This window comes from Hippopotamus amphibius, chromosome 2, assembly GCF_030028045.1.
Source record: "Hippopotamus amphibius kiboko isolate mHipAmp2 chromosome 2, mHipAmp2.hap2, whole genome shotgun sequence".
NCBI lineage: Eukaryota > Metazoa > Chordata > Mammalia > Artiodactyla > Hippopotamidae > Hippopotamus > Hippopotamus amphibius.
The window spans coordinates 69,619,280-69,639,442 of record NC_080187.1 but is presented as its reverse complement, the minus strand read 5'-3'; the positions used below and the strand labels follow the sequence as shown (position 1 = coordinate 69,639,442).

At 38.9% G+C, this 20,163-nt stretch overlaps 1 protein-coding gene across 4 annotated transcripts in view; it reads left to right on the top strand.

The window, feature by feature from the left end:
• NTRK2 (neurotrophic receptor tyrosine kinase 2) overlaps window positions 1–20,163 on the top strand; it is a 345,813-nt gene that overhangs the window by 29,388 nt on the left and 296,262 nt on the right. For all 4 annotated transcript variants that reach the window (XM_057722523.1, XM_057722521.1, XM_057722520.1 and 1 more), the window contains 4 exons: window positions 2,616–2,690; window positions 2,804–2,875; window positions 7,309–7,377; window positions 10,264–10,418. In XM_057722523.1, coding sequence (XP_057578506.1) covers window positions 2,616–2,690; window positions 2,804–2,875; window positions 7,309–7,377; window positions 10,264–10,418 — 371 coding nt within the window. The remainder of the gene's footprint in view (window positions 1–2,615; window positions 2,691–2,803; window positions 2,876–7,308; window positions 7,378–10,263; window positions 10,419–20,163) is intronic.

The window sequence follows — 20,163 nt, the reverse complement described above, 5'->3', positions numbered from 1 at the left end:
TTTATAAATTAAAAACCTGACAAAAATGAAATGACAATAAAATAAAGGGCATAAATAAAGGAAAAATTAAAAATAAATGCCTTGTGCCACAGATGTTGGCTAAATACCTCCTGAGGGTCAAGCCCCTGCCGAAAGCATGGAGGATACAATGAAGAACCAGGAGAGAGAGCTGGAGAATCTCTCAGACGATTTCAGAACAGTGACAGCTGTAAGGAGTGAACAAGCTTCTCTGGAATCCTGGTTGTGACCCCAAAGGAAACCTTGACCACAATATTTGTCCTTGTTTTCTGCCAGTTGCATCAAAAAAGCATTAAAACGTAGGGCTCTCTGGAATGCACTTCTTATTGGGAGGTAATTTGGAAGAGAGAGGTCACTATAATTTTTACTGTAAATGTTAGTGGATTGAAAATCTTGGGAAAAAATGTATCTAAAGTGTGATAATTTTGAAATATTTCATAAAAACTCATAACATTAAAAATTGTTGTTTTATCATTAGGTTGGAGCCTTAAAGTGTTTCCTTCTGTGTGGGGTGGAAGGAAAGAAGGGAATGAATCCTTCCTGCATATCTATTAAGTTCCAGTCCCCAGGTATCAGGCAGAACCAAGATCTTTGAGCAGAAGATGCCCATCTATCTTGGATGTTGCTTTTTTTATGTAACAGGGGACAATGTTTATGTGGGTCTTTTTAAAATTATTTCTCTTTTGGTGTGATTTTGTTCTCTCAGAGCATTTACTTATTTTGCTTTATTTCTAAAATTTATTTTCTAAAAACAGGTGCTCCAATACTTACCATGTATTTGGACATCTTTTTTTCCTTTTTTGGGATTGGGTAGAAGGGATCTATAGATGCTGTATCTTCTCCCTCATTGGTTACTTTTTTTTTTTTTTCATTTTAGTTCATGTTGTTAACAGTAGGGCTACATATTTGTTTTAATTGGAATGATATATATCTTAAATGTTTTGAAAAAGAAAGGCGAAAATCCATCCTAATACAACTTCCTGGAGTGCCTTTGGGACCCCAAGTGTTGCCCATCCATCCATGCATCCTTCATTCTTGAAGATCTGCTTTGTGCAAGGTTCTTTGCTAGATGCTGTGGTGCATGTTACAAATTGTAAAATAGGACCCAGCTGTCTTCAAAAAGAGGTCATGATCTAAAAAAAGTGAATAGACAGATACTCAGATAACTGTAGCACAGGGAAATTCCATGATAGTAGGTTTAATGGCTTTGTGTTTGTATTACCAGGGATTTTTATTGGTTGCAAGTGACAGAAATTCAGATCAAACTTCTGTTAGTGATAAGCAACCTCAGAGATTAGGCTCAAGTAGCATTTTCAGGGTTCTGTCTCTCTTTATATCTCTTCCTCTCTTTCTTCCTGTGTGCTGACTTCATTCTTGGACAGTCTCTTTTCTTGTGGCAGAAATATTTCTCATGGAAGCCCCAGGCCTGTGTAATCTTTCATCTATGATCCCAGAGAAAGAGAGAGACTCTGTCCTAGCATTCTTCTTTTAATTTTAGGGAAGTTCTCTTTAGTCTAGTTGAGGGCACAGACACATTTCTAAGCCAGTCATCATGGCCAAGGGGATGAAACTCTCCATGCAACCAGAGTCACCATTTTACTCCTGTATTTGAGGGTTTGGTAGATGGGAAAGAAGAGGTTTCTACAGAGAGTAAACTAGGGCAATGTGGGGTTTGTGAAATGTGGTTCCTAAAAGGAAAAATTGGTTTTATTACTGACAAGAGTAGAAAGAGGGGATCCTAGGTGAGGAAAAGAGAGAATTGGAAGGAAGGGAGGAAGGGAGGGACAGAGAAAAAGGGGGAGGGCAATCTCTTTCAGTGTCTCTGGAGGTAAAAGAGAAGGGAGTGACTGCTTTTCTTGGAATGTGGGGAAAGATGTGATTTGTCCAGTGTGGGGTGACACCAGCATCCCTGTGGCTGTCACCATAAGGGTGAAATGCTTTTGAGAGGTAGTAGATGCATTTCCAAGTTATTTTCACTTGTGTACACAAGGGATACCTTGAGTGGAGAGGCCAACTGAACTTGCTGGTTGAAAGCGTGATAAAAATTTAAGAAAAAAATGAACCCTGGTGATCCTGTCATTGGCAATGAAACCCGCTCCTCAGTTTTGCTCCACTTGCTGTATTTATAATAAATGGTGAGGGCTTCCCTGGTGGCACAGTGGTTAAGAATCCACCTGCCAATGCAGGGGACGTGGGTTCCAGCCCTGGTCCGGGAAGATCCCACATGCCGCAGAGCAACTAAACCCATGAGCCACAACTATTGAGCCCATGTGCCACAGCTACTGCAGCCTGTGCGCCTAGAGCTGGTGCTTCACAAAAAGAGTAGCCATAGCACTGAGGAGCCCACACACCACAAAGAAGAGCAGCCCCTGCTCTCCGCAACTAGAGAAAGCCCGCGCACAGCAATGAAGACCCAACGCAGCCAATAAATAAAGTAATTAATTAAAAAAAAATAAAAATAAGAAATAAATGGTGGGACTAGGTGGGTGGGGAGGAATTGTCTTGAGCAGCCTGTTGAGGATGGATGGAACTTACCCATTTTTTATGGACTGCCTGTATGCTGAGTCACTAGTTTTCACTCTCTGCTTTTTTTGCAGTTACATTGCGAATCAGAAAAGATTAGAAATCATCAACGAAGATGATGTTGAAGCTTATGCGGGACTGAAAAACCTGTGAGTACTCAGGACTTGCATACTTTATCTCAGAACCTTTTCTTGTGCTCTGTTAGAGTCAGAGGCACAGTTGTCATTAGCTTTAACATACATGCAATTATGTGCTTTCTTAGGACCATTGTGGATTCCGGATTAAAATTTGTGGCTCATAAAGCATTTCTGAAAAACAGCAACTTACAGCACATGTAAGTAAAGGTTGATTTTTTTCTTTCCCAAGACCCAATTTATTCAGTATTTCCCCCCCTCTGTTTATTTTCCTTCTTTTCCAACTCTAAACCTCCTTTTTTAAAGTTAGTATAGCTTTGACAATAGCTTAGAAACATTAGCTTTGATTTCTGAATAGCTTCAGAGAGGTACTTAGAATAGCCTGCTTATTCCCTTTCATGAGTTGCTGGGCCATTTCCATCCTGGACAGAGCAATAGGCCAACAGCAAGGAGTCTGATGTGAAAACTATGCCCTGGTACAGCGTCCTCAGTTCTTTTCCTTGGAATCATGACATGTTCCCTGGAAGACATCAAACTAGTGGAATTAAAAGAAACTGACTTGGCCTTGGCCTTTTTAGGGAACTAAAAATCGCTAATGCTCTTCCTTTCTTCTGCAATAGATCCTTTTTAGAAACTTTTTTTCCCCAAAGCTATATGTCAATGATTGATAAAAGTGAAGAAAACTCAATCATGGAACATGCCAGAGGGCCAGACAATTGTAACAAGAGTAAATAGTTCCACTGAAGTCAGAGTGATATCAACTGAAGTCAAATGGGAATAGGGACAGTGGGAGCTCTTCAGTTGTTTGCTGCTGAATCCTTTTAGATGATGGAGGGCATGTGGTCAATAAGGTGTGGCCTTCCTGAGATGTTTCTTCGTGAAACAGAGGATCAACCGCCCTTAAGCTTTGCTTGGTGCCCGCCCCGCACTCCTAGTTTTCAGTAGGAACTTCTGCAGGAGGAATGTTGCCTGCATTCATTGGCCCTTTTGTGCTTTGCAGAGTCTCTGCAGCAATACTTTATGTGTTTCATAGTCTACAGTCTACCTACAGGACTCTCACCTGCTTGGTCTCAGTTGATTTTTCTGACAGTTGGTAGGGAGGATCTTTTTGACTCCCATCTCATAAACGTGAAATCAGACTCAGGTCCACAGATGGAAAGTGGCAGAATTTTGACTCAGGGCTCACTCCTGGCTATGCATTTTTAGTAGCAGTACAGAAAATAAAATGTGTTTTCCATGTAATGAGAGAATCAACCCTTCTTGTAACATTTGTCCTCTTTCTTTGTCTTGGGGAGAACAGTTCCCTGACTGATTTCCAGGCCAGTTTGTAAAAGAAATCGTTCTCTTTGAGCAGATTGCCTGGACGCTGTGGAGATTTGTTGATCTTATGAAAAAAAACCTTAATTTTACCAAGCCAGTACAGTGACTTCATATTTCATAGGTGGCGTTAATGAGGAAGTCAATTTAAAAATAAAATCCGTAGAATTAAGATATAAAACTTTTGGCAAAAAGGTGATAAAACTCCAAGGAACTTTATTAACACATTTCATTTAGAGGCTTTTTGGCAGCAACTCTGGAGTTGGTTTGCCTGCACAAATTCTGATGTCTTGCGTAGGCCTTGATAGCATAAACAAGAGAGAAGTTGGACACAGGAAAAAGGCAAAATGCTCTAATGCAATCACTGAAGTGTAATTAATGACCTCAGTGGTTACGTTCTGGTATTTTCATTACTGCTGACTGTAGACCTGAATTACTCAACAACCACATTTTACTGGCTGTTTTACTACATCACTTTCCCTAATGTTGTGATCTATATAGTGGGCTATGGTTAATTGTAGTTTTAGAAATAGACTTTTTTTGACTTTACTATGCCTCTTATATCTTCCCTACTTTTCTCGTTCCAAGCTATTTATATGAAAACCAAAGCCACCTTTTGTATTTTTTTTCAGGCTGATATATGGTGGAATAGTTTTAACTGTATTCTGTGTGCTGTACACACTTATATAAAGCCAAATATTTGTCCCAGTCTCCTAGAAAGGTGTCATTTGAAAATAGGAAACCAAGGCTATGGACATATCTTGCATAGTTTCTTTAGAAGCCAACAGTTGGGAAGCCCAGCTGTTGGTCAGACTGCAAAAATTACTGATATCTGTCGCCATCGTCAAATGGTAAGACAGCACAAAGTCAGGCTGATATTCAGACAGTTAGAAAGAAGTCACAATGTCAGTAAGCTTCAGGTATTCACGTGATGAAAGAGGCTCTCAATCACCCAAATAGAAATTAAATTAAGCGGTTGGCTTTAGGGAATGGCAGGGAGGAGGGAATTAAGTCAGGTGTTTGCCTTTCCAGACCTGGGTCTCAGCCGCTGCTTATGACTGACGACTTGGGGCGCTGGTGTGTTCTCCCTGACGTCCCACGCGTGGTAAATGGCATCCTTAGTTGAATATCAGCATCATGCCTGCAAGGGAGCTGATCAAGAAATATGTATGAGAAGCTGTTTTTCTCTACTCCTGGGATATACTGATTATCTCTCTGAGTTTCCCCAACAAAATAAAAATATGCACAAAAACATCTATTTCACTTTGGGTTTTGGGGAAATTCGGATTGGATCCTGTCGGTCACTTTCATCTTTCCTCCCCTGCCCTGTGCTTATTTAGCATCCCGTGCTGACTGTCCGGAGCCCCTAGGACTGGTCCCTGAGTTTATTTCTTGATGCCTTTAATTCCTGCCCAGCCCCTGAGAACTCAGAAACTGTGAGAAAAGCCAGTATTTGTGTTTTCCAGGGGCTTTGCAGAGGTGCTAATTAGCTCCTTTGCAAAGTTCTATAATCAAACAGTAAGAGGATTGTTGATTTTTTTTTCCCTCCCCTCCTCTTCCCTTTTGGCTTTTGGCCCCAATAATAAGTACGGCTCATAAAACTCATCTTGTCCTTTGGCGTGTAACCCTGCTCTGGGCTGTGCTGCTAGCAGCCTGACAGGGCAGCTGCCCCGCGGCCGGCCTTGCTGGCTGACCCGGAACCTTGACAATGAGCGTGTCCTCCTTTTTGCCTCTCGCTCCTCATTCTTCTTGGGAGGAAGAGTCGGGGTTTTTTGCTTTTGTTTTTGTTTTTTTCCGTTAGAAGGATGGGTTTTTCTGACGAAGATGAAAACAATTTGTGCCTCACAGGCTGTGGTGGAGACAGGCAGGGCGGCTTGTCAATGTATCAGACTCTGGTGAAACCCATCCTTAATTCACGGTCCACAAGAAAAGATTTATGTGGGCACATTTTACAACTCCCCGCTGGATTATTTTTTCATGTGGGTGAGCACTTTACACTCAGTGTGAAGAGAGAAGATGCCAGCGTGGAAGGAAGAGGGCATCCTCGAGTAGATGGAGGTTTAGGTGAGAGGAAATCTCAGCACAGAATTAAGCCGCAAGTGGCCACGCAAGTGGCCTTCTTGAGTTATGAGATGCTGACGTGGCATGTTCTTTATCCACCAACTGACTAGTCTTAGTTCATGTACTGGCTCCTCCTGGTCTTTAACCCTCTCTGAAGGAGACTGGCCAGACCTACCAGGAAACTTCGACCCGTGATTGTGTGGGACGTACACAACAGACCAGACTTGGTGGGGGCAGTATTGCTGTTGCTGCAGGTTTCCCACGTCTACCTGACTGTCCGCCCAGTGCTCGCTTTCCTGAATGGGAATCAGATACTGAAAGGCTCATCGCAAATTGTTGAGGACTCTGCTTTTTTGTAAAAGTTGATGTTTGTTTTACATTCAGATTACTTATTAAACACATGTCTAGAGGCCCAAGCATTGCACACGTTTTAAATAAATTCGACCAGTAAACAAATTCACAGAGTGAGGCAGCTGCCAGGATTAAGGCTCTGAATTTCCCAGCTCAAGGTCTCATGGCAGTAATCACTGGAAACCAAAACTCCCATTCCCTTAAATAAAACTACATATTTGAAAAATGTCAGTAAATTCATTAGTGTTTTTCATTCACAAATAGGACATCTTTTCATTGTATGGTTGCTCCAAATCTTCGAATGATACGCTGCTAGAATATTTCCAGATAAAATCTGACATAGTCTTTGTTATCTGATATTTTGTTGTTGTTGTTCTCGTTGTGAAATTATTTGGTTATTTGGAAGTCATATATAAGCAGTCTCAGCAGAGTTTATCAATAGGTGTTACCTTTTCTATTCGGATTTGTTAATATTTGGAGTTCTGTGTGTCACGTAATTTCCGAATATTCATGATGCTCTTTATTTTTAAAGTATATTTTTCCCTATGAGTTTATGGTTTAAATTTAGCTTGGTTTAATTTAATCCTCCTATTAATTGTTCAGATATCTCTAGGAGGTATATTATTTGGCTCTAAATAGAAAAAAGAAACTTTGGGGTAAAAAAAGAGATTCAAAATAGACATTATGAAAATTATTTCCCCCCCAACCCCATTCCCAAGCAAGAATTATAGGAGAGGCAGGAAAAACTAAGTTGTCACTCTAGGTGAAAGAAAGAGATTAATGGATCTAAGTAAGGCATGAATCAAGATCAAGTGAAATTATACTTTGAAAAAAATTCTATTTGAATACTTTATCCCTGAAAGTACACTTGTAATTCACATTTAATGTTTTTGGTTCTTTTCAGCAATTTTACCCGAAATAAACTGACGATTTTGTCTAGGAAACATTTTCATCACCTTGACTTGTCTGAGCTGTAAGTAATGATTTTGTATGGCATTTGGGGAGAAAAATTTCAAAGGAAAGTGTGATTAAATATTTTTTAAAATAAGTGATGCTGCAGGTCTATTTTTATATCAAAAGTCATGAAAAATGGTTTCTTAATTTTTGGCCACTTGTTCTTTCATTCCTTCATGAAAACATGATTCAGCAGTAAAAAAAATTAGAAATCTCAACAGCAGTATCACTTATGATGAGTTTACATGTTGTTTTTACAGGAAGGACTTATTTTCTAAACGAGGGTAAAAAAGAGAAAAAGATGAGGGTTTTGTGTGAAAAAGAGGGCAACACGTCTCACAGCATCTGTTTGGTCCTTGTTCTGTCCAGGCCCTGGTGAAGAACAAACCCATTCAAGGAGGAAATAGCAGTGGGCAAAGCTGCTCAGTTTCCCCCAAATGACAGTGTCCACTGGCCCTTAGGGAAAATTGGAAGAGAGTCAGTCCTCTCCCTACGCATGCATCCTTGTGAGATTTCCTTCCACATTTGCAACCGCATTCAGGATTTATGCTTATCCCCAAGTCCTCTTCTCTGTAAAATGATAGGAAAAATATTGAAATGTATTGATCACTAATAGCCAGCATTTCCATTGAATTCTTGTATTATCACCGTGGAGTAAATATAAACTGTTAATATTCCTACTCAAAGAACCCTAAAGCACAGGCTCTGTGTGTCAGAGGTGGGCCCAGATGGATGAGGCCTTTGAATACCAGGCAGTAGCTTTTGCTAAAACTGCATGTTGCCTGAGTTGTAGGGTCCACCCCTATTCACAAGGAAATTGTGCAGATTAGAAGATGCCACTAGTAGAGGGGTAATGAGTTAATAGGTAGTAATGAAAGTTACATGGTGGCAATTCTTTTGGAATAAACTTAATTCAGGGAGTTGAAGCACTGGCTTTCTAACACAGGCATAGGCATAAAAGACTTGAAGATATGTGGAGCAGAGTAGGCTACTCAGTGTAAAAATTTTGAGCATCGCTGCGAGAATTTTCTTGATGGGTTAAAAATTAGAGTTCTGATTTCAAATTCACATGTCTCAATACTCTCCCTGCAGCATATTTAATCAGTTCATTTGTTGAATGAACTGATTAATTGTGTGCCTGTTACAAATCAAACTAACATGGCCCTAGGCCATAGGGATGTAAGGAGAATGGTGCCTGTATTCAAGGACTGCTATCCAGTGGGAGTGGTAGAAGCCTAAACAAATTGAGTATAACGTGCTCTAACAGTCACTGCAAACGGAGTTTGTACAGTGTGTGAGAGGAAGAAGCCGGTTGTCTGCCAGTGCTGTGTGGTCGGATGAATGTTGCTGTCTTTAATAGTTGAAGATCCCGTTGCTTCTTTATCCCTTCTGTGGCTTCAGTCATACCTTCTCTTAATGAAGATTTCTTAGTTTTTCATGGACTCAGGACATCAGGAAACCTCTTGAATTAGTTGGGGTCTAAACATTGTGGATATCACCTGCATTACATTGCATACCTGGTAGTGTCAACTCTTATTTTGGTGTTGGAGGGATATTTGGAGGCCATCAAGCAGACACAAATTAAGCGAGTCTACCATGACCACATTTCCCCCAAAGAAACTCCCGGAAGAGTCTCCGGGGATTCCCTGAGATTCTTAGAACCCAACCAGAAAAACCACAGGAGTAAATGATGTTGCAAAGCCCAGGTCCTGTCCTCACGGAAATCTTAAGTATTGTGGTTAATGCCAGGCAGAGCCTATGTAATGATTTTAAATGGCCTCGTTTAAAGGCTCATTACCATAAATGGAAGTCATCTTAAATAAGCCACTGAGTATTATAAATAAACATTTAAAGATTTTTTTTTCTTGTGGTTTTTATTTTCCTCTTGAGTGCTTCCTCCTTTACCAATCACAGGCCACAGGAGTCCAGGCAGCGTGGCTAAACAGTGGCTTTCTCTGTGCAGACCTTCCCACAATGGGCTAAGTAGCTCAGTCTGGAGCTCGGTTGCCCTTGCTTTCAGAAACCCTGAGCTTGGTGCGCGCGCACGTGTGTGTGTGTGTGTGTGTGTGTGTGTGTGTGTGAAGGAGGTTTAAGAGCTGCCAGCTCCCTTCCAGGTTCTGTCTCTCACATTCACTCCAACTTTCTTGCATCGGTCAAACTGAATGGTGATTATGTCATTCGGAAAGCTGGGAGTGCACCCTCCTGGTTCTCACACTTTAGTCTTAGCATTGTATTTACAGTCTCATTTCAATTCAGGTGCAATTGCTCTGCCCTCCACTGAAATTCCAACTTATTAGGTGATAACACTTGAATCTCTAGCTAGGGTTAGGGTTAGGTTTGAAATAAGTATGTTAGTGTTTCTGAAAACTTAACGTTGGCTTCTTCACTTAAGATCTTCTTAACTGTATAATATCTGTGATAAATTTGTTATGGCATCTTGTTTTCCCCCATCTTATGAGACATCTTCTTCTAGCCTATATTATAGTCATTTCTGTTCCTACCTTGTTTCCCTATGAGTCTGAAAGGTCTTACATCACTTTGCATCCTTTAGCCTCTACAGAGGTGTTTGCACATAGCAGAAGATTAGTAAGTAATAAATGTAAATAAAGTAAATGTAATAAATGTAATAAATGTAAATAAAGTAAATGAATGAATAATAAGTACTGTTGTGCTATAAAGATGGGTGTGACTTCCAAAGACTGCTGGCTAGAGGGAATTCATGATGTTATTAAAGCTTCATAAAGGCCTTTCTCACCATCTGAGATGGCCCACACTCTGTCTGTGGAGTGTGTTTCTCTCTAAATAAATCCACTTCTTACTAAAAAAAAAAAAAGCTTCATAAACACTTCTGTAGCTAAAACTGAAAAAGAGAAGGCTGATTGGATTTCATTCTTGTTCCATGTAGGATCCTGGTGGGCAACCCATTTACATGCTCCTGTGACATTATGTGGATCAAGACACTTCAGGAGACTAAACCCAGTCCAGAAACTCAGGATTTGTACTGCCTCGATGAAAACAGCAAGAATATTTCTCTGGCAAACCTGCAGATACCCCATTGTGGTAATTTACTTTTAAATCAATGAGTTCTACTTGCTGTTGATTACTGTGATTGCCTTGGTGTGGTAGAGAGTCTGAGAAGGTTACCACTACCCAGGTTTTATATATATGCTGTCGGTGTCTCCACTGAGTTGGGCCACTTTTGTGTGCAGTGTGGAGAATTAACTGGGAGCAATTTTGCTGAGTATTCTTTGCAAGTAGAATATGAATGCTGAATGGATGACTTTAAAGCACACAGAGAAAAAAATACACTGTTTATTCATTTGTTTCTTTGTTCGTTTATTTGTTCATCCATCCATCTATCCATCAAAAAGGTGTCTGCCAAGAGTGTGGTAGTGCACTGGCCACATATATACTTGGTTGGCACCCAGGCCATGCAAAGGAAGGATCTCTGGGCGATAAAGTGTCCTGGCAGCACAAGAACATGCAGTTCAATCCAGAACATTCCCTTGAACTTGTCTTGCTGCCAGATGTCAGTGTCTCTTAATGGGGCATCACAAATCTGCCCTTAGACGTGCTTTCCTCCATGTCTGGGTTTACAGTCTCCTCCCCTAGTCTTGTCCCCCACTCCTCTCCTCAGTATTTGTACTTCCAGAATTTAAAAGGGCACCATATGATAAAATTACAGCTCTGTGAATGCCAGTGTGTTTACAAGAAAGGAAAATCCAAGTGTTCTGGTTAGGATTTTACTGCTAAGGACTCTTGGGATATACCTATGCAGTACCCACGTGTGCATATTATTCCTCTGCTGAAATTTTAATCAATCAACCAGTTAATCAGTTCACAATTAAATGTGATCTTCTGGCTTGGAGGCTGGTGACACAGCAGAAAGCCACAGAACACCTGGTTCTTGTCCAAGAGGAGTATGTAAGTTAACCATACACTCCGGGGTCTTTGTTTTTAGAGGAGCCTATTGTTTGGAGTCAGTTTTTATTTAAGGAAAATATAGCTGTTCCTCATTTTTAATGAGAATGTAATAAAGGAATGATAAGTGTTTGTTTCTTCCCCTGAAGGGTCTTAGAAGACAGCAGTTACTCTTCCCACAGATTTTTGTTGTAATGAGAGCCCTTTGGTTTCATCATGGAGGAATTAAGCTTTGTTCCCTTGTCAACTTCCCTCGGCTTTATTAGCCAATATTTAAAAAACTTTTAATATCTATCATTTCCTGATTGATAAGAGAATAACTGTTCGCTGTTCTGGTATAAATTTGTACCGCTGAGAGAAATTGCCTAGAGGGGCAAGAAATTCAATGTTGAGTCACCTGGCTGCTTGGCCAGCTCCCACATCCCCATGGCTGTGTGGCCACATTGTTTCATCAACCACTGAGAGGGAAAACGAGAAAGCATCTGACTCCTGCTCTGATTTCACAAAAGGCCTCTTAATAGTTGTCTGTTTTGCCCTTGCCTGAAACCAATTCTGTTTTTTTAATTTTAATTTTTGGCCATATTGTCTTGACAGCATTCCTGTAATACACCCACCTAATGTGTTGTTGATAGACCATTGTGATTGGGGTGGGGGAGGGGTAGGAGTGAACCAGTTCTAATTTTTCCTGACCAGTTTTCAGTGTTTTTAAATCTATTTCCTACAAGTTAGTCAACGAATTATGTGTATGAGAGTGAGGCTTTGAATCCACTGTCACAGGGTATGTGTTTGATTGATTGATTAGGACTGAATGATTACATTTATGGTAACATTCACAATTAATTTCAGTGTTGATGCTTTTCAGAAAGCAGCATTAGAAAAGGTGAACTGATAGTTATTTTTTGTGTTCTTAAACTAGTTCTTTCTCTAATTTTTATTTTCTTTCCAAGTGTTTTTCACTTATTTATAATTGTACAAATACTGTAGATACATTTTGTTGCAAAAATAATTTCCTACATTTACACATAAAGCTTGTCTTTACTTGTTTGTGACCATATCAGATCAGAAGCCATAGATCTATCATATCTTTTTAATCATTGAGTGTTATTCATGGTAGAATATATCTTGATTAAAGATAAATTCTATGTTAAATCTTCCATATTGATGGGTATTTCCCATTTTACTACAAAAATGTTTCAAGAAGAATCCTTATACATGACCTTTGTACACATGTACAGATGCAAAGTTTTTTCTAGAGTACATAGAGGGGAGCAGCATTTTTGGTTACTATGGTTTGCACATTAAAAAGTGGTTGTACCAATTTATAGCCACCCCAGCAAAGTAACCTTGATATTAGCAAACTTCTTATTTTTTGTATCTCTAAAACATGGTATGTCATTGCTTTTTAGTTTGCATTTTCCTGATTGCTATTGAGTGTCTTCTATCTTTATTAGACATTGTGATTATTCTTCACTGAATTGCCTTTTTATATTTTTGCCTATTTTTCTATAAGGTTATTCGTTTTTCTTCCTTTTCTTCCACTGATAGTGTTGTTTTCTTTTTTCTTAATTGTTTGAAAATTATAAATTACATTTCTGTGTTTGTAAATATAAAATGCCAAAATATTTACCACATGTATTTAAACATATTTTCTGTAAGTTTGTAGAAAGAACCCCCCAAGATGAGAAAAGATACTTTTACTTCCCTTTACTTTCCCCTCCCTTCTCTGATTATTGTCCTCTGGGATTTTATTTTTAGACAGTTACTTGATGTTTTTGAGGATTTACTATTTCTTTGTATATCGTTGATTTTTGGACACCACTACTTTCTCTTGGAGTGGTTTTTCATTTTGCTGGAGTATACATTTTCTAATATTTCTTTCAGAGAAATTAAAAAAAGAAAATTCACGTCCTTGCCCAGTGGAAAATTAGCCTGTATTTGTTTCTTCTCATTGGAATTGGCTGAGTATAAAATTCTAGATTCAAAATAACTTCCTCTTAGAATTTTGCAGATATTACACCACGTTCTCCTTGTGTTCATGTTGCTGATGAAAGCCTGAGGCCAGTCTGATGCTTATTTATTGATAGGTAACCTATGCTTTTTTTTTTTTTTTTTCCCTCTAGAAGCTTTTAGGATTTTCTCCTTATCCATGTTATTCTTAAATTTTACTACAGTGTAACTAGGCGTATGTGGGTGTTTAAGATTTTATTTTGTTTGACATGAAATGTACCTTTTCAATATGAGTGTTCACATCTGCAGTTCTGGAAGAATTTTCTAATTTATTTAGATGGTTATTTACACCTTTTATTCATCTCTCCATACGTCTCATCCTTTCTGTAATACTTTCCATCTGCTTATCCTTTCGTACTGCATAGTGAGTGAATTGTTTATCCACTACTTTTCCCTTCAGCTATTTCTCCAGCTACCGAATTTTCCCTTCTGCCAATCGATTTTTTAATTTCTGAAATCTCTAGTGGTTGTTTTTCAGGGACTTAGGCATCCTTTTCCATACTGGGGTTCACCATATCTGTAGGGTATCAAGGCACCTAGCACGACTGATTTTTCTCTTGTAAACTTCCTTCACTCATTGCTTCTACTTGGGGGCAGCTGTAGCAGTTGTTGGATGCTGTGCCTGAGGTGGGAGGGCCAGGGTGGGATGTGGAAAGTTTATTCCTCTTGTCGCTTCTGCTTGTTTTCTTACCCAGTGACCCTGTGGCTTGGTGGAGGGGAGGCCCCACCCTGCCCTGAGGTCCACCCCTAGTCTCAGGTCAGCCCAGCAGCCTCCCTGTTTTGTGCAGCACACACTCATGTGTCTGCTTGGAACTGTGCTGTTTTTCTTCAATTTCATTTCCCTACTTTCTCTTGTTCAGGAGTTTCTCATAGTTGCTACCCACCAACAGTTATGTCTTCTGGTTTTCCAGAGTGGTTCTGGAATTTTTAAAAAATTAACCTCATTTCTAGAGATTTGAGATGAGAGAGGGAGACTTCAGTTTGGGGCTTAGTTATACATTAATTTTCTTCGTGATGTTTTCCCAACTTTGGTTCTTTAAGAGGAGTTAGACAGATTGAGTAGTAAATTATGCTGGATTGTTGAATTTAAATTCTGTCTCTGAAATTCCATGTTGGAGAAATTGGATAATATCCCCAAGACTTCAAGTTAGATGTCTTGTTTAAACATGGATTAATGGTCAGTTTTCTTTTTCCTTTAGGTCTCATCCTCAGGAAACTTTTAAAACATATCTATTGTATTTAAGTCACAGATTCATGGAGTTCATCTTATTTCCACCTTTTTTTTTTTTTTTTAGGTGAAACTTGTTAGCTGTAAAGTAACTCGTAAGAGTATGGTCTTGTGTATTTCATCATTGTAAACCCAACAATTTGCCAGTAACTATGGCCATTGCATTTGGTTTGCAACTGGTAATTTAATTTCAACAAAAAAGAGCTATTGAGATTTCATTCCTTTATAAGGTGGGCTTTCTTTAAAAACTTCCCCTTTAAAAAAAAAAACAAAAACAAACAAACAAAAAAACTCCCCCTTTTAGTATTTTATCATGTAAGCATTATGTGATGAACAAATTTTCTATATTTTATAAGCAAAAACACACCCTTCATGGTACCTGATGTATCCCTTGAACATAACAGTCACTGAATGTCTGCTGAATTGATCAATTAATAAATACACGAACCACATTATATTACTGATCAGATTGGACCAGATTTTTGATATAAGGTCCATTATTTCCGTTAAGTAAAGATAACTTAAACATTTATTTTATTCTAGCCAAATTTTCTGTATTTTAGCACTTTGTAGTTCTCTTTGAAATGTCTGTCATCATTGCATTTTGAAAGAATCTCCTTTCTTCTTTTTCCTCTGCCCTTAGCAATTGAGTGAGCATGGTAGGCAGGGCTGGGAAGTTTAACTGTGCTGTTCCCCATCCCATTAACAGCACAGTCAAAATGTCTCACAATATTTTTCTAACAGCCCCTCCTGCTGTGAATTACTGTAAATTTATTCATGCCATGAAACATGTTTTGGTCTGTTTCTCCACCAAGTCCTTTTTAACCTTAGAAAAACGTTATTAATTAGAAAACAACAAAACATATTCATGTAAAATGTTCACATTAATCAAAAAGGGGTGCTTTGAGCACTGGTTCTGAAGACAGAAACTGAATCACACAAGTGCTAGTGAAGAATGGTTATGTTTCCAGACTATGCTGATTTATCACTCCATATAAAAGCATTCCTGCTCCTCCTTTTAGTGTTTTTCAGTGACATTATTTATATAACATTGTATATTCTAAATTCTTGTACTCAATTCCTACACATTTGGTTGATCTTCAGTAGTTAGTTTTGCAGTACAAATCTTTCAATCTTTTCCCCTGGCTGAATGGAATTATTAAAGAACAGTGTATACTTTAATTTAATTATACTTTAATTTTTTTGTACTATAATTATGATTTAAATCTCTGGAATAGAGTTTCTTCAGGAAGTGTTAATAGTGGATGAAATGCTCTGTTCTAAGCAGGCAACAAATATATTTAAAAGGCAGTATTCTTTTGGGTCAAATCAAAATAATCTCTCAACCCATTTTACTGGTAACTAGTTACCATAGAACTTGCTAGCCCCACAATGAGTATAAGATGGAAATTCATTTGAGAGTTGAATGACTGTGTAGTTACTATGTAAAACACCTTAATGGTCCCATGGATTGAAATCAACCTTGCCGTTGGTTTCTTTCTTTATAATGACAATTTCAATTTTACACTTTTCCAACCTTCAAACTTTTAATGTTTGTCCTTATGTCCTTATGACACATGAACAAAATATTAAATATTTTTGTTGGGAAAGGTCAGTTCACAAGTGCCCAGGAGGAGAGGCCTGTTACCTTGAGGTAAACTGATTTTTTTTTATAAATTTATTTATTTATTTAATTTATATATTGGCTGCGTTGGGTCTTCGTTGCTGCACACAGGCTTTCTCTAGTTGCTGCAAGCGGGGGCTGCTCTTCATTGTGGTGTGCAGACTCCTCACTGTAGTGGCTCCTCTTGTTGCAGAGCACAGGCTCCAGGCCCGTGGGCTTCAATAGTTGCGGCACACAGGCTCGATAGTTGTGGCTCATGGGCGCCAAAGCACAGGCTCAATAGTTGTAGTGCATGGGCTTAGTTGCTCCGGGCATGTGGAATCTTCCCAGAGCAGGGCTCAAACCCATGTCCCCTGCATTGGCAGGCGGGTTCTTAACCACTGCACCACCTAGGAAGTCCAAACTGATTTTAATGATTTATTTTTAAGATTTACTTTTGGTTTCCACTATAATTTGTAGTATGCATGTCTGTTTAGCATATTTGTGTGTACTCCTTCTTTTGTTTGTTTTAAACCAGGAAAATATACTGATAGTAATTCTATTTTGTCAGCATTCACAGAAGATTAAAATGAAATGCTGTATTAATATTCCATGTATGAATTAGATTGGTAAAAAACATTATTTTCCTAGCATCTTAGCTGAAGTGATTTTTTTTTTCTGAAAAAGATGAACAAAGTCTAGTTTACTGCTTTGCTTCCTTTCATTAGAGATCAGCTTTTCTCCACTAAAACACGGCAAGCCACACAGTGGACCATTGCTTTTCTTTATCTTTTTAGAAAGGCAAAGCCTTTTTTTTTCTAACCTGTCAGCTGCTATTCAGATTTTTGTGTTTAGAAGTTCTGTGGTTGCTGACACTGTCATGACACAGCTCACACAAGCCTAGAAGCACAGTTTCCCATTTGAGCTTGGAAAGTCACTTTGCTAATTTTCTGTCATTTGTGCAACCAGGTGTAAAGCAGCCACTTCTAAATAGGTCAGGCTCATTCTGGCTTCATTCCTGGTAGTGAAATATATATGTTAGAGGACACAAAAATGGGAAGATATGCCAAGAAGATACAAAGTGAGTGGAGAGAAAACAGAGAGCAGACAAAAATCATGATTTACTTGAATATTTTTATACCCAGGGAGTGATGATCCAATAAGAAATGAACAGAGCTCAGGCTCACTACAATGAGGTGAAAAAGAACACAGTCCAGACCTACAGGTGCATATTGGAAAATAAAACCCAAATTTGACCCATCTCATTTATTGCAAAGCCGAGTTAATATTCCAAAAAGTTTAGAGGTTAGTTTTCATCAATTACTAGGAAGTGAGAATGTGTATACCTTGCATTTGTGATCAAAGGGCCTAGTCAATGTGGTCAGTTTTCAAGAAGTGTGCACCAGTGGATGGAGCAAGGGCAATGGCAGTTGACCTGGACATGGTTGGAAAGGACCTACCAGCCAGCAGCCCTCGGCAGAAAATCATCAACCATTCAGTGAGAAGGCTGACTTTCTTTTAGGCCAGGGCTCCCCAAACTTAATGTGCAGATGAAACACCAGCAGATCTTGTTAAAAATATTGCTTCTTTTCCAGCAGCTCTGCATTGGGGCCTGAGAGTCTACATTCTAACAAACCCCTTGTTCCGTAGACCACACTTGGAGTAGCAAGGGTTTAGAAATGGGTGTTGGACTATTCATTGGGTTTTTGCTTGTACAACTATTATTCTTACATCTGACAGGAGCCCGTGCAATCCTCTAGTCCACCAAACTTTCCCCACTCTATCTTCTGTGCAACTGTAATTCCTTGAGATGCTCTGTGTAGGAAAAAAAGTCCAAGATTAAGGATAAAAACTAGAAAATTCTGTAACTCTGGTTGTTCAGTGTGCACATTACTATGTTAAAAGCTCTAAGAATTCTTGCTCTAAAAGAACCGTGTAATTTCCATTGATCTTGTAAGTCCCCAGGGTTGTTTGAGTACATACCGTTTCTTCGTGATATCATGTTATGGCTTTGTTATTTTTATTTGAAGTAATTTGACAGAATATCAGATATACACATGTTTAAATTCAGATGTAAAATATATTTAAAGCTAAATAGTCATATTGATGTTGGTAATAACATTAGTAACATTAAATAACATTAATAGCTAATATTTATTAAGCACATAACATGCACTAGACCTCATCTGAAATATTTTCCATATTACCTTATTAGCCATGCTAAAGGCTCTCGAAAGTAGATGTCCTTAGTATCCTATTTCCAGATGAAGAAAGGAAGGTTTACCGAGTATCGCAAGTAAACGGCTAATGAGCGGGGGTTGGCTTTAACCCACATCTGAGTCTGTTTAGGGCCTTAGCCAACACATTGGTCAGCTGCCTCCTTTACTGGGCTCTTCTATGCCTCAGAGGTGTCTGTCTGCCCAGGCAGCTGTTCATCTCTTATCTCCAGTGAGGTTTCTCAGAGTGTAAAGGAAGACAGTCCTGAAACTTAAATCAGGATCCCATTACCGTAGTGCTAGAAGCTCTTGGAGACATTGCTGAGCTTCACTCTGTACTTGTGCTGATTTCAAATCTTATTAAGCCAGGAAGTAGTGCCTGGCAAGTGGTTTATCCTGCCTTGGCTATTCATGCTTCCCAATTCATTTTTATTGTGCTAATTAAACCTCAAGTGATATTTCAAGTACAGATTGTTTTTTCCATTATTGAATCTTTGGCCAGCATATTAATGCTGTAGAATTAACGTGAGTCAGATGCTTACTCATTTGTGGAAGACTTTACATTTAAAGGATCTAGACTTGGCCAATTTTGCACAGATTCCTTTGGAAACTGCTATGACAGGGTGATACAATTTCTCTATAAATAAAGGAGACTCACTCTTCCCTCACAAATAGACACATAATTATTTTTTAAATGAGCTGAATTCCTATGTTATGGATATGTATTTGTATTTATAGTCTGTGCTAAAACAGATATTGGGGTCTGGGAAGGTAGTGTATTGTACTGGTGAACACCTTGATCTTTGAGTTCAATTCCCAGGTACTGGGGCAACTTTGGAAGATGTATTTGACTTTTCCAAAAAACTCACATTCTTTATTAATTAAATGAGGATAAGTACTTAACTCCAAGCTTGGTTGTAAGGATTAAATTAAACAAAAATATAAAGTGCTAGACAAGAGTTTCTGGTCCAATGAATGTCCAATAAGTGTTATTGCTAGTACAATAATTAAACAAACATTTTTAGAATTGTTAATCATGTAAACATAGGCTTGAAGGAAAAAAAAAACTATGTTAGGTTTTACAGGGAAATTAAGCTCATGGCATAGTATTCTCTGCTGTGAATCTCTTTGTTTTAACCTCTCTTCTGCTCAGAATTTCCACGCTATTAGATACATTTATAAAAGGTAGATGTTTACACCATCGGTTTATATTTGAGGTGCCAAGAAGGGTGTCACCAAGCTCCACTGGTGGAGTCTGCTGGTAGAGGAGCTCAAACCTCAGGCACCATGGCAAACCCTGGCTCCTTGGTTTCTCCAAATTCAGCAGATAAATCTCTGTATACAAGAAAATGGGAGAGGGGTCAACAAAGCTTTGTGTTTTTGCAGTTGCAACTGGAAAGTAAATGGATGAGTAGTGACTGACTTAAAGGCTGAGAATGCTGGTTACCAAGTTAGCAATGGGGAAAGCCAAGAGGAGAGCTTGGTGTATATTGCAGAACCACTGCAAGGCTCAGAAAGGAAGAGCACAGGTAACACCGAACACAAGAGAGTGGCTGAAAGATTTTTGTTCCATGCATCTCAGGTGTCAAAACTGGAGTTTGTTCTCTAAAGAGGATACAACAAAGGTCCAGAGGAATTTCAGGTGGAGTTGAGGCTGTGAGAATCATGGAGAGAATGTTGGATTTACATACTGCTGAGTATTGACACAAGGATCCTCCAATTTTGGGAAGTTTTCTTTATACCACTTCGCTTTTCTGAAAGAAATCTGAAGAGGATTTTTGCTTTTACAAAAAAAGGTGGAAAGCAAAAATAGTGCTCAGCGTTTGTTTT